Consider the following 14,862-nt stretch of genomic DNA (forward strand, 5'->3'; position numbering starts at 1 on the left):
TGGTCCAAAATTACGTCCGGTATTCAAAAAAAGGCGGATCAAGGTATGGTAAATTTTGTATCACTAAATTTTTAAATGCCTATAACTCGGATATTATAAGAGATAAGTAGTATGTCCAAGCATGTTTTTTCAAGATCTCGTCGAGCGCTTTCACAAAATATAAAAATCTTTGTATTTGGGTGAAAAACAAAAAAATGGCACGAGTTTAAAAATTTTACATGTCGTAGGTACCCTACTTTGAGCCGCCACAGCGCCGTCCCTGGGGCATCTGCAGGGTTCATCTTCAAAACTTAAACTCGAATACTCCTTGGCTACGCTCACGCCAAATTTCGGATCAGCCGTTTAGAAATGCCAGATTTATTTCCAAAAAATTTCCATTCTGCCCCACTGTGTTATGGTATAATGTAAAAGTAGCTTTAGTGTAGCTTTTGAACATTTATACTAGCCTTGATGACCCTGTCGAATTTTGCTATGGTCGGCCATTTAATAAAATTACTTAAACAGAAAACAGTATATCGTGTTTCTTAAACCAACCACAGGACCGATTTAAACGAAATGTACAAGAAAATTATTGAAGACGAATAAGTCGCACTGAAAATGTATTTTGTTATCAACATCTTAAGATACAAGGTGGAAAACAGGGTGTTAGAAGTGAACTCTTCGTTTTTACGTATTTATAATATATTTAAAACATTTTGGTGGTAAGAAATTTACCTTAAAATGACGCATATTCATTTCTTGTTACTGACAGATAACATAAATTCAGTCGAGCAACACAGTCTTTTAAAAGAAAAACACAACACAAGGATATGAATATTCATACTCGTACTCCTATTAATGGAATGTGAATGACAATACCAATACAAACTTGTTATGCACTTCTTATTTTGTTATTTTTAATTTAGCTTTAATTTTCATATTTTTGGTACAAATAAATTGTTTTTGACATTTTCCCCTGGGGTCTTATTAAGTCATTATATTATTGTTATTGTATGATTTTGTATTATTGTTCTGTATAGAATAACTAACATATTTTTCTAAAAGACGACACTAGATAAAAATGTTGTGTTAACAAACACAACTTTTTAATAATCCCATCTAAGTTTATGATGCTTAAAAAGTGAACAAAGGGGAACTTTATTGTTGATGGTTTAATTAAATTTGTCATATAAGACAAACTTTAAAATCAAAAATTTTATATTAAATGTGGGAAAAATCGAATAAAGAGAACCAATGCTGAAAATCTTTCTTAAACGTTTAAAATAAAATAAACCAAATGCAAGCAAAATTATTTATATGAATGTTCCTAAGAAAATAAATTCGTTAATCTAGAATAATTTTCGAATCATTTTCGAATATAATTACGAAACTAATTTATAAACAATCATATTTCGAACACATGAATGATCTATTTATGGTTGCTGTACGTTTTGTTCATTCGAATAAATTACATTTTAATCATTAATTGGAATCATTTTTGAAGACATAGTTTAGTGACGTCACCCAACGATCTTCCGTAGAAGATTGTTAAACATAGAAAATTATAATTAAAGCATAATATAATTTAAATTTCCTTTACAGAACTCTACTTCATATCAAACAAACTCAAATACTTATCTATATATATAAAAATGAATGTGTGTTTGTTTGTATGTTTGTATGTTTGAACGTTATAGACTACTAAACGGCTGAACCGATTTTCTTGAAATTTTCACAGCGTATTCCGGCATGTCTGGAATAGGTAATAGGCTACTTTTTATTTCGAAAATTGAAGTGGGCGATGAGCCACGCCCACATTAAGAAAATATAAAATCCGTATATTTGAGATAATATAACAGTTAGAGTCCTCAAATTTTTTCGGAGCCACTTTAGTGTCAATATGATCATTTAGGACAAAAAGTAGGCGGACTAGCATTAGGGGGCGTGGCACCTCCCATATAAATTAGACACAAAAATTCGTTTATCTGGGAAACTAATATAACTAAATTCTTAAAATTTAGCACGAAGAACTTTAACATCCATGTAAACATTTTGGGTAATAAATTGGGGGACTACCCATGAGGGGAGCGGCACCTCCCATATTAATTAAAAACAAAAATTCGTTGATCTGGGAAACTAATAGAACTAAATTCTTAAAACTTTGCACGTGGCACCTCCCATATAAATTAAATACAAAAATACGTTTATCTTGGAAACTATTACAGTTAGAATCTTAAAATTTTGCACGAAAAACTTTAACCTCCATCAAAACATTTTGGGTAATAAATTGGCGGACTACCCATGAGGGGAGCGGCACCTCCTATATTAATTAAAGACAAAAATTCGTTTATCTGGAAAATTAATGGAACTAAATTCTTCAAATTTTGCACGAAGAACTTAAATATTCATTTGAACATTTTGGAGGAAAAAAGCGGTCTTTCATCTGGGGGGTCTTGAAGCCCCCACATGAATCAAATAGAAAAATTCGTATATCTGAGAAACTATTAGAGCTAGAATCTTCAAATTTTACATGGAGAACTTTGAAATTCATGTGAACATTTAGAGCATAACGGGCGGACTTTCAATGGGTGGCTTGGCACAACATATATGAATTAAATACAAAATTTCGTGCATATTGGAAACTCTTATATTATTCAAATTTTTTATAGATAGATAGAAATTGGCGATAGATAGAAACTGGCGAACTTGCAATAATTTGCTTGACATCTTTCATATGTTACATATAATAAATCTGGTATTTATTTATACATATTCCTGTTAGGGTAGCAAAGCACACAGGGTATAGTTAGTAGATTTATAATATTATAAACGAAATGAAACTCTTCTTAATGAGTCATTTATGAGCCCCTTTTCTAATCAGTTCCGACTCATTTTTTAATCATGTTTGAGTAATATTTTAGTGTAATTGTTGCTGTTCCGTTACAAATAAAAACAAGTACATAAGATAGAATTTCAGATCTTCCAGCTGCTTGAAATATTACCACAAAATATTCTTGAAAACTATCATATTTTAAACACCAGGACGATCAATTTATTATTACTATACATTTTGTTATTGTTTTTTTTTTTTTTCAAATAATCAATGTACAAAGAGTCAAAAAAGACTCAGTTTATGTTTAATCATCCAACAATCTGGGTACTATACATTATGAGACATTACGTATAATTGTTATAATTAATAAATATTACCCATACGCTAGTAATACAATTCTAAAGAAATGAAAAAAAATTATTATTTACTTAAGACGTGACCACTATACAAATACTAAAGTGGTAATTTCAAAAATATGTGAATAAATATGAAATTTTTTAGGGGTCTGAAACTGAACAATATAAAGTTTGAATGAAATACGGGCAATTTCGTGTCAAGTGAACCAACTTAAAAAATTGATTTGGATCAAATTTGCACCAAGGTTAGTACTATTGGATAGTCGGCCAAACACACATTTTCAGCTATATCGGTCAAGAACTGCATAAGTTAGAGGAGATCAAAATTGGCCATTTTGGGTAAATAGAGTTTTTTTGAATGACTTTAGATAGCTATTTCTTCAATATTTCAATTTTTAAATTTTTTTATTTTAAATTTATTTTTTTCAATAATGGGTCTTTTTATGCTCAAAAAACAAAGTTGTTGAGTTAAAAGTATAGATATGCCCCTTGCATCCCAATAAGTGACCACAAAGCTCTTGAGCCAAAGAACGTATATTTTGAAAAAAAAAAAGGGGAAAATGAAATAGTACACATAGCAAATATTGAAAAATCTTATTCTTCAGTTAAAAAAATATTTTTTTTTATAGAATTCCCACTAGTATCCCATTAAGCCCTTAAATGAAATTCTATAAGCTTTTTTTGAGCAAGAAAGGCCCATTTTGAAAAAAAGTATTTTTTTATTATTTTATTATTTGAAAGATTGAAGAAATAGTTATAAGTTATAAATAGTCTAAAGCTCTTTGGACAATTTTTGCTAGGAGCAATAGGTGTCCAAGTCCAATTTTGACCCCCTCTAACTCCGTCAGTTCTTGACCAATAGTGCAAATTTCATCCAAATTGATTTTTTATGTTGAGTCACTTGGCATTAAATTGCCCATACATATACATATTAGTTTTTTAATTTGAATGTTTTTATAAGTCTTGAGTTTGTCTTAATTCGATTTAGTTTTAGCGAACATTGAAACCCACAACTTACCTTTAAATTTATCAGATTTAAACGAAAATAAAGATGAAATCCAGATTAAAGAATAAAATTCCGTTTGCAGTATATGTTGATATGGCTGATTGAAAGAACAAAAGAAGTACAAATCATAAGAAATCGAAGAAGAAAATATTCAGGTATACTTATGTATACATTAGAGGGGCCCAAAAATATGGATTTTGCTTGGACGGATCTTATTTTGTTCATTAGTGTTTAGAACTAACTGGTGTTAAATTAGACATTTTTGTTTTCTTCAAAAATTGTGACATTATTTGTCACTCGAATGTTTCTCTAGAAGATAATTTAAATGGCAAAATTTTTGAAACAAATCAAAAGGAGTCTTATTTTTTATCCATTTTTACACTTTTCTATAGATTTCCGGCACGGGTTCCCAATTTCCGATTGGACTAGAATTTTACACAATTAAGTTTAAGACACTAATAATGAAATAAGACCCATTCAAACAAAGTTAATTTTTTGGGGCATCTGTAATGACATATTGTATTATATTTATACATATTTATATGTATATTTCGCTTTTAAAAAGAAGCACATTTATATACATATATACATACTATTTATGTACATTCACGAATATATAGCCACACATACATATATACATAGGTATGTATTCATATTAATAAATGAAAGTACTATTATTAAATGCACACTGAATTAAGAAACTTCATTAGATATCAATGAAGGATACGTAGCACTTGTATGCAATTATCAAACAATTCATTTTATTTTATTTTATTTATACACTATTTATAGTAACATACATATGTATGTAAGTACATTGTATTGATACTTTTGGTAATATTATTTTTTGGGCGCTTCTTAATTTCAATTGAATTGGACTCAATTATTTGCGTATATTTTTAAATTAAGATTTGTAAATATTTTTAACTTTCATAAAAATCTTACATTTTCTTAAACATATGTTTAACCAAATGTTTAATTTTAAGCAGTTATTTATTGTTTAAAAATAATTGTTATATTATTTAATATTTTCTTTTCAGAATAAACCACTTAGTGATTTCGAACTACAGAATTTTTTAATTTACAAATAAAAATATAAGAATTAAATTTGCTTTCAAATGTACACAATTTTTTTTTTTTTTGTTAGCGTAAAAATGTTTCTCTTCGTGGTAATGACGAACCCATCCGTTGGATTAGAATTCTCGTTTATAACTAAGCGCCAAATGCAATGTGCACGCACTTTTATTATAAAGAAAATACCCCAGTTATTCAGGGTATTGGCTGTGAAAATATCCCAAAATAATGCAAATTTGAACCCAAAACAATAGCATTTTCCAGGGAACAGCTGTTTTGGCGGCATAAAACCAATACCAAAAAAGAGCGCCTGCGTTAAAATAACATTATTCGTTTATCGAATTTGTTTGTGTTGGCGCCAAACTTTTCTAAATTGTGAGTTTTTTTTTCATTTTATTTTCATTACTTACAGTGATGTGCGATGAAATAAAGCCACCATCATGTTCAAAGTTTCTCTTCACTTAAAATCGCTCCTACAAAGAATAGAGTTGGAAAAACTTACTGAAATTTTGTATTGATCTGTTATGAATATAATACCATTATTTTTGCATTAATTTACGCGTCGCTATTCGTAATTTTAAAAAAGTACGCTATATAAAATGGTGTGACAAAAAATAGAGCCAGTTTGCAAAAATATAAAAATTTAACAATTTGTAGACAATTTTCAAATTGAAACCGGTACAAATACTAAGTTTAAGTCTTATTATTACAATCCTAATATAATCTCATTAAAAAACTATAATTTTAAACCAGAAAGTTTAAACTAGAAAGTATCAAGAAAAAATAAGAAAAAATAAGAAATAACACCTCTTTTTGGAGCAAGAACTATGGAGTCATGTAAAAAAATTGCGCTTTTGAGGACACAATAGTAGGAATCTCCTTAAAAAGTGTTATTTCTCATTCAGTATAGCATTATTAATTATAATTATGGGATATTTACAGTCCTATCTTCCCACAATCCGAAATAGAGACCATGTTCCAAACAAGAAAAAATAACCCCATAACATTACGTATCCGCCACCATGTTCAATGATCTTCATAGTATTGTTACAAAATCCAGTGTTGGAACGTCTACGTACAGCTATACGGATCATATCAGCATTAAACGAATAGACTTTTTTACATCTGACCACAAAATATTTCGATTCCTGCTCAAGGGGAGATTTCAAATGTTTTTGAAAAATTTTATTTTTTCTTTCAGGATCTTTAAAGTACCACATAACACTTTTCTACTAATTTTATCCTTTACATTATTTTTATACATGAGAGATCTTACTATTAATCTGCCAACATCTAAGTTATATTCCCTTTCTGTCTGATTTTTTTTAATTAAAAAAATATGTATTTTTTTATTTTTTTCTAGATATTTTTTGGCTTAAATTCTTCTATTATACTTTTCAAATTATGTTGTGCCGGGAGCAAGCACTACACTACATACATACATATATTATTAATCATTTGCATAAAGTGACAAACTTCTTGTTGCTGTAAACAATATTTTGCATTAAAACAAAACATTATAATTTTAAGTTTTCTTTATATCAGATCTGTTGTAACTTCTATATGTATGAATATTTAAAAGACTCAAATAAACTTAACTAACTAACTTAACTGGCAACATCTAAGTTATATTCCCTTTCAAGGTTACACGGAGCATGAGTCTGATTTTTTCAATTAAAAAAATATGTATGTTTTTATTTTTTTCTAGATATTTTTTGGCTTAAACTTTACAGCATCTTCTATTACTTTCTTGGAGCACCCAATTATTTCAACAATTTGTCTATAGCCCTTTCCTATATCATGGAGTGTTTTTATCGTTTTTCTGCTGTATGGCCTGCAATGTTTTCCTCTGCCCTCTTTTGTACTCAAAATTATAATTTTTTAATGAGATTCTTTTAAAATAATAATAAAAAGCATTAAACTTACTATTTCGATCGATTTCAATTTGAAAATTGTCTACATATTGTTAAATTTTTATATTTTTGCAATCTGGCTCTATTTTTTGTCACACCATTTTATATAGCTTAATTTAAAATTTCATTGAAATCAAAAAAAATAATACAAAATTTCAGTTAGTTTTTCCAACTCTATTCTTTGTAAGAGAGATTTTAAGTGGAGAGAAACTTTGAACGTGATGGTGGCTCTATTTTATCGAACATCACTGCATGGTATTTAAAAAAGCTTTTAAAGGAAATGGTCTTAACTTTCCTTTGAGAAAAAAACAAAAACGTCCATTTTGAAAAAAAGTAGGGCAAAATTAAGAACCAAATATTGAAAATAAAAAATTGTGTCTGGACTACTATCCAACAGTACTAACCTTGTTGCAAATTTCATCCAAATCGATGAAATAGAAATGAAATCATCAATATCAAGAAAAGCATCACTTCCAACATACAACATAATATGTAATATATATTAGTATATACTAATTCATTGCAAGAATTAAAAAAAGAAATTGTATATACATATATCTACCTCAAGAAGCAGCTTTAAATGATGCCAGTACAAATATTTAGAGAAACGTTCTAATGTTCACTAAATATACAAATAACTGCATCTAAAAGCAATTATTCTAATTTATGATATATAACAGTGCAAATACAACTCATTCTAAATGCCTTCCTAAATTCAACCTATTCCGCAGTTAAAAAATTCCTTTAAAACTTTAAAAACTAATTGAGATTGTTAATTTAATCAAATGAAATTTATGTGTTATTAGAAATATTTTTGATTATTAATGTTATTTTATATATTTTCCCATAAATCACTTCGTCATCACTTGCACCTCCGATTAAACAACATCTTTGTCATGTAACTTTTTGCCAGGATACTATGTATCTCAAAATATAAATTTTATTGAAAAATATTTACTTTTGGTCCAAAAAAGTGCTGCCTAAAAACGTGCAAAATATAAAATTTTTAATGAATGAATTTTGTACAATATTAAAAAATGTTTTGTTCTCCTAAAAACTCTCGATAACTAAATTAATCTTAATCTTTATTCATATATGTATGTATATATTTGATAATTATATATGTACCAATTTTCTATATTTATTGTTTACCTCATTTTAATCGGTTAACATTACACACGGAACTTGTTAATTTAGTTTCTTCGCTCACAAAAAGATCAACTTTTTGTTCAATTATATGATTTTCGCAGTCTTCAGCACCATTTACGAATTCTGTTTCGTGTGATTGTGATTGTATGGAATCTATTGAAAGTATTTGAACACTATCAAAAATTGTTTGGCTCTCTAAAGCACAAGTCTCGACATCAGTTTTTTCAGCAATTGCAGGTTCATCGTTTATAATTTCTAATTCAGAAGATGACCTATACATTTCGTGATCATCTTCAATCAAATGCACAATATTTGCAACATTAGGATCAAAGTCATCATCTGTCACCGTATCTATATACAGCTCAGATTCCAACATACTGTTGCTTTTAATAATATCATGGGCTTCAATTGTTTCATCGGACTCATTTATAATATAGACTTTGTGTGCGCTTCTGTTGTGTACTTTACTAGCATGTCTTTGGAGCAGAGACATATATGTGAATTCAGCAGAGCAGTCTGCGCATTTAAATGGCTTTTCTTTTGAATGTATACGCATGTGTGCCTTTAAATTGCTTTTCTTATTAAACGGTGCTTGACATATAGTGCAGACATGCTGAGGAGCACTGTCCGAGTGCAGAAGTTTGTGTTCTTTTAAATGTGCAGTTTGTTTAAAACTTTTTAAACATAGGTCGCATTGGTATGGCCGATAATCGTCGTGGATACGCTGGTGTGTTGTCAACGCCGCGATCGTTCGAAATTTTTTATTACAAGTTTCACATTCGTATGGTTTCTCATTTGTATGAATAAGTAAATGATTTTTATAGGCAAATGAGGACTTGAAGAGCTTGCCGCATTGTCCACACTGATTTTGATTGGCACTTTCTGCTTTAGTTCGTTTATTCTTTTTTAATACATAAGAATTTCCAGAATGATGTGCCTTATCATGAGCATACAAATAGTCCCTAGTTTTAAAGCTGTAAAGACATTTATTTGAAAGCCGTTAAAGAAATGTTATGAATAAGCGGCTATTAACAAAAAATTGCAGTTTTGCTGTGGATTCTTACCTCCGTGAACACAATAAACAACTGTAGTTTTTCTCCTCAGAGTGTAGTTGCATATGACGCTTCAAGACATCCGCACGGGAGAAACTAACACTACAGATATTACAGTTCAAACCCTTTTCCTCTAAATGTGCTGAACGTATGTGCCGGTTTAGATTATATAAAGCTCGATAACTTCGCTTACAATGAGGGCAATTGTAGGTAGCAATATCATTGTGAGTTTCCTCATGTCGTTTCAAACGAAAACGAGTGGGAAAGAATTTACAACATTGAATGCATTGATATCGTTCTTCCCCGTGTTGTTTAATATGTATACTATAGTCCTTTTTCTTAGTAAAAACTTCATGACAGGTATTACATGTAAGGGAATTTTCGGAATTATCGAATTCTAAATCAATACAATGGTCACTTGCCGTTGATTCAGATGAAGAAGATAATAAATCAATAATACAGTACTCGGAAGTTACTGGGTTTTTTATTGGCTCCTCTAAATTGTAAATATCATCGCTTGTGTTTATAACTTCATCCTCATCAACATTAAAAACTAATATATCAGTCTCTTCGTTGTGAAGTTGATCATCTAAAATATGATCGTTATCTATGTTACAACTTTTATATTCAATAATGTCATTATCTATAATTATGCAGTTTTCTCCGATTATTTCTGTTTCCTTTTTCAAATTCGAAGCTTGTTCTTCATTTTCAATAGGTTCATTTATATCTTTTATTTCGTGAAGTGTTGTACAATTTTCGCCTATATTTTTTTCAAATGATTTATTACAATGTACAGACTGATCAATTTTTCGACAATTTGAAATATCTGTCTCACTTTCACTACTAGATGCATCAAATGAATTTTTCATATCATTTTCTTGTAAGACACCAACTTTTTTATTTATTTCCCATCTTAATCGTTTTTGTGTATCTTCGCTTTGTTTTCTTAACCGATATGAAAGATCCAATTTTATGTCACATTGTTCACATATGAGTTTCGGCAACAAATCTCCACAATATATCTTTATTAAAAACAAAAATACAAACATCAATATTTATTTAAAAATGTATGAAACTTATTAAGAAAATTAACTATAAATGACCTTTGGGAATCGGTTATAACGTTTAATAAATAATTTCCGACTTACATTGATATTTGTACATACGAGAAATTTGTCCATCATTTCTGTTCCTTGATCTAAAATATTCTTCAATTGTTCTACACCACCACAAATTCTACACACCTTAAGATCCATTTTAAATATTTTTTATTTGTTTATAAAAAAATATTTCAAAACATAAACATTATTGCAACAAAAATTCATAGAACAATGTTATTAATCAGATGGTTAATAATTGGAATTCACAATAACTACCAGGCAGAGATACAAGCCGAGAGGGACAAAACGGCGGAGGCTGGCCGCCGGTAATATTTTACAAGTCACGCAGACATCTTTCATTTCTAAAAAAATTTCGAACTATTATTTTTAAGTATGTAAGGAGTTTTACGTCTTTTTTATAAAAAAATTCGTTTTGTTGAATCAATTGTCAGCTTAATTAGTTTAATTTTTTAAAACCAATTTGAGAGCGTTGCCACTAATTTAAATTTTTACAGGCAATGGAAATGAGTTGCCACATCATATTGTGTTACCCAGCAGTTCGACGGGACAGTCCCGAACTGACCACTTAACCTACCACTTGTGGTGGCCCCTAGCCACCTGACTACCCAGGTGACCAACCATTTTAACATGGGCTTGTCCTACGAGGAAGTCAATCGTCACTCTACACCCTACAAAGATACAGTAAAGAGACGATTGCCTCCGCTCTCGCTTACAAAGGGGACACTAAAGTGACGACTATCTTCATTCTCGTTTACAAAGGGTTTAGTTGTGACGAAAGACCAAAAACATACGAATTGGAGGTGGTAAGATATTAATGGAACTAAAATTTAAAAATTTCAAGTGTCTACTCTCTAGAATACTATGGGACAATAATGTGACGATTGACCCGAAAGATATAAATTTGAGTCAACCAGATGGTGGCACATTAGTAGAAAGTAATAATCATTTCTCCAAAAGATGGATAAAATAACTACTTTCGGAAGTACAACAAAAAAACAACTTTTAAGAGAATAATCTCTAGGTTACTTGAGGACAGTAAAGAGACGACTGTCTCCGCTCCCGCTTACAAAGAGGACACTAAAGTGACGACTGTCTTCATTCTCGATTACAAAGGGTACATTCGTGACGAATGACCCAAAACATACGAATTACGATCATCCAGGTTGTTAACTATTAGTGGAAATTACTGTCTTTTTCGTATGCATTGACTCTTTGTCGAACTGCTGGGTAAAGGGTGATGGCAATGATCAAACAAATTTACACACACAGGATTTTTTTTGATTGTGTTAGTATTTGGAAATTTTGTCTAAATTGATTCTTTGGAACAAATCATTGTATGATATTACATATTAGTTTTAAAAATAATGAAACTCCACTTTTGATTTTCAACTGAAATTGAAGCAGATGTAGCATACCTTGAAAAAGAAGAAGCATAAATTAATTTTTATTTAGTTTTTGGCACAAAGTATACAGAGGTGTCACTTTTGACATTTAAAAAAGTCTAAAATCAGCTTTTGTTTGATTTTGAAATTGTTTTGTGAGAAGAGGTATATAAAATACAGCTAAAAAATCAATGAAATCGTTTTGTGCGAAAGAGAGGGAAATAGTTTTTTGCTCGTGACCAGCGTTGCCACTTTGGTCCAATTGGACCAAAATTGGTAGTTTCAAATCTCTGTAATGACTTTTGGTAGTTTGGTTGGTAGGTTTAAATTTTGATACAAATTTGGTAGGATGAGATAATTTTGATCTCATGCATATGAATTTATAAACATTTCTGACCTTGTTATGGCAAAATAATAAGAATTTCAATTAATACGTCAATCTTAAGTTTATCCTTGTTAAGTTTATAGTTTGTTCTAAGAAAATATTAAGTTTCTATGTATTTTAACATTTCTGATTGATGAATGTTAGTAAGTTAGTTAATTTGAAATGAGGATTTTACATAAAATCCGAAGGAATACTTCTAGGCCTGCATCAACCAATGCCTCAGCTATAACATAAACCACAGACCTACTGGAGGCCACACTAATTCATTTTTTTCTAAGAAGCTAGATTCATGAATGAATATACAATTTGGTATATTTTTTGATTCCTTACAAACGGAATCACAAAATTAATATACCCAAATCTTTTTGATGGGTATAAAAATATTAGGGTATATTGATTTTGTGATTCCGTTTGTAAGTATATATTTTTTCTAGGTTCTTATTAGATTCTAAGACGATATAGCCATGTCCGCCCGTCTGTCTGTTGAAACAGTTTTTTAAGAACCGAAATCTATGTCGATTGGTTCACAATTGATCCTATTACAGCCATATAGCCCCTTTTTAGGAAAATAATTTTATTATCAATAAATAGCAAATTAGTTAACCGTAGTATAATAGAAGGATTTATCCATAAAGTAAACTATATAGTACGAAAGTATTTGGAAATTTTGTCTAAATACGTAAAAGTAAACCATTGATTCTTTGGAACAAATCATTGTATGATATTACATATTAGTTTTAAAAATAATGAAACTCTAAACAGAAGCAATCCCAATGTCCCTAAGGAAATTTGGTATTTTTTGGAACGTTTTGGTAGTTTTTTGTCGGAACTTTGGTAAGAAAAATAAATTGTGAGTGGCAACGCTGCTCGTGACGCCTCTGTATACCCTGTGTTTTTGGTGAGACAACATCACATTTTTTGCCGCAAGGCTGGAATAAATTACTAACACCCAATTTACATGATGATTTTTTTCATGTTTGCCCAGACGTCTGTTTTCATGTTTGTCGATGATTGGTGGTGAGCGGGGTAGAGAAGAATGGGGGGTAAGAAAACAAACATGATTTGGGATTTTCATGATTGTTTTTGACATTCCTCTTTAAACTCATTCGTACTGTTGATATTAAAATAATTATGTCTTTTTTTTTACATGAAAACATTAAAATTTGCATTAAAAAAATACTATAGCGTGTTATTAAATTTTTTTAAATCAAATTAAATGGTTTTTATGTTAAAAATTTAATTTTGTTTTTATTACGAATAAGTAATTAAAAAGGATTATACAATTAAACATCAAAAAAAGACATGCATAGTTGCATGTAAAAAATCACCGTATAAATGTTCATGATTTTTTGGAAGATTCTCAAAAGAGAATTGGAAAAAACAGACGTCTGAAAAGTCTTCATGTAAATTGCGCCTAACACATAAACAAGTTTTGACCAAATATTGACGTGTGGCCATGCAGCTTAAAATAGTAAAGTTATTATTAGGGTTCTATAAATCGACTTTCGAACAATCGACTTTTTGTCGAAAAAAGTCGAAAAGTCGAAGTCGACTATTTTGTTCCAAAAAAGTCGATAACTCGACTATCGTCTGTGAAAAACGACTTTGTTAATAAAAGTCGAAAAGTCGGAAAAAGTCAAAAAAAAAGTCGAAAGCTCGAAAATTGTAGAAAAAAGTCAAAAATATTCGAAAATTTTAAAAAAGTGGAAAAAAAGTCAAAAACTCTAAAATAGTCGGAAAAACTCGAAAAAAGTAAAAAAATAGTCAAAAAAAGTCGAAAGCAGTCGAAAAGTCGGAAAAAGTCGACTATTTATAAAATACTTATAGTCGTAAAGACGACTTTAAATTAAATGAAAAAGTCGAAAAATCGACTTTTCATAAACTACAAAAAGTCGAAAAATCGACTTTTCATAAAATTCAAAAAGTCGACTTTTAACGAAATGAAAAAAGTCGAAAAGTCGACTTTTCGTTTCAACTATAGAACCCTAGTAGGGTTCTATAAATCGACTTTCGAATAATCGAACAATCGACTTTTTGTCGAAAAAAGTCGAAAAGTCGAAGTCGACTATTTTGTTCCAAAAAAGTCGATAACTCGACTATCGTCTATGAAAAAAGTCGAAAAGTCGACTTTGTAAATAAAAGTCGAAAAAGGTCGAAAAGTCGAAAAGTCGGAAAGTCGAAAAAAGTCGAAAAGTCGAAAAAAGTCGAAAAAAGTCGATAAGTCGAAAAAAGTCGAAAAAAAGTCGAAAAGTCGAAAAAAGTCGAAAAGTCGGAAAAAGTCGAAAAGTCGGAAAAAGTCGAAAAGTCGAAAAAAGTCGAAAAGTCGAAAAAATCGAAAAGTCGAAAATAGTCGAAAATTTTAAAAAAGTGGAAAAGAGGTCAAAAACTCTAAAATAGTCGGAAAAACTCGAAAAAAGTAAAAAAAATAGTCGAAAAAAGTCGAAAAAAAAGTCGAAATAAGTCGAAAATTTTCAAAAAGTCGTAAAAAATCGAAAAGTCGAAAAGTCGGAAAAAGTCGAAAAGTCGAAAAAAGTCGGAAAAAGTCGAAAAAAGTCGAAAAGTCGAAAAAAGTCGAAAAGTCGAAAAAAGTCGGAAAAAGTCGAAAAGTC

The 14,862-nt window shown here is 29.9% G+C and overlaps 2 protein-coding genes across 5 annotated transcripts in view; one reads left to right on the top strand and one right to left on the bottom strand.

Moving 5' to 3' along the window:
• LOC119607073 (zinc finger protein 37 homolog) overlaps positions 1–14,862 on the top strand; it is a 111,850-nt gene that overhangs the window by 87,435 nt on the left and 9,553 nt on the right. The window lies entirely within an intron of this gene.
• LOC119607055 (zinc finger protein 708-like) lies at positions 4,199–10,799 on the bottom strand. Of its 2 annotated transcripts, XM_037960803.1 has the most exons (4): positions 10,514–10,799; positions 9,375–10,387; positions 8,314–9,284; positions 4,199–4,271 (listed from the first exon to the last, which is right to left on the bottom strand). In XM_037960803.1, exons 1-3 carry the CDS (start codon positions 10,619–10,621, stop codon positions 8,315–8,317), a joined length of 2,091 nt encoding a protein of 696 aa, XP_037816731.1. In that variant the 5' UTR covers positions 10,622–10,799; the 3' UTR covers positions 4,199–4,271; position 8,314. The 2 variants fall into 2 exon arrangements, with proteins under 2 accessions (XP_037816731.1, XP_037816722.1); XM_037960794.1 differs by lacking the exon at positions 4,199–4,271 and having other exon boundaries at positions 8,061–9,284.

This window comes from Lucilia sericata, unplaced genomic scaffold (genome assembly GCF_015586225.1).
Source record: "Lucilia sericata isolate MDLA Ls3-8-SP2 unplaced genomic scaffold, ASM1558622v1 Contig000018F_arrow, whole genome shotgun sequence".
NCBI lineage: Eukaryota > Metazoa > Arthropoda > Insecta > Diptera > Calliphoridae > Lucilia > Lucilia sericata.

Bases quoted from the DNA above. Each gene is read 5' to 3' on its own strand.
- LOC119607055 (XM_037960803.1), bottom strand. From the start codon at position 10,621: ATGGATCTTAAGGTGTGTAGAATTTGTGGTGGTGTAGAACAATTGAAG. The intron at 10,388-10,513 runs GTAAGTCGGAAA...TTTTTAATAAAG, and splicing joins TCGTATGTACAAATATCAAT to ATATATTGTGGAGATTTGTT. The intron at 9,285-9,374 runs GTAAGAATCCAC...ATGTCTTTACAG, and splicing joins TGTTTATTGTGTTCACGGAG to CTTTAAAACTAGGGACTATT.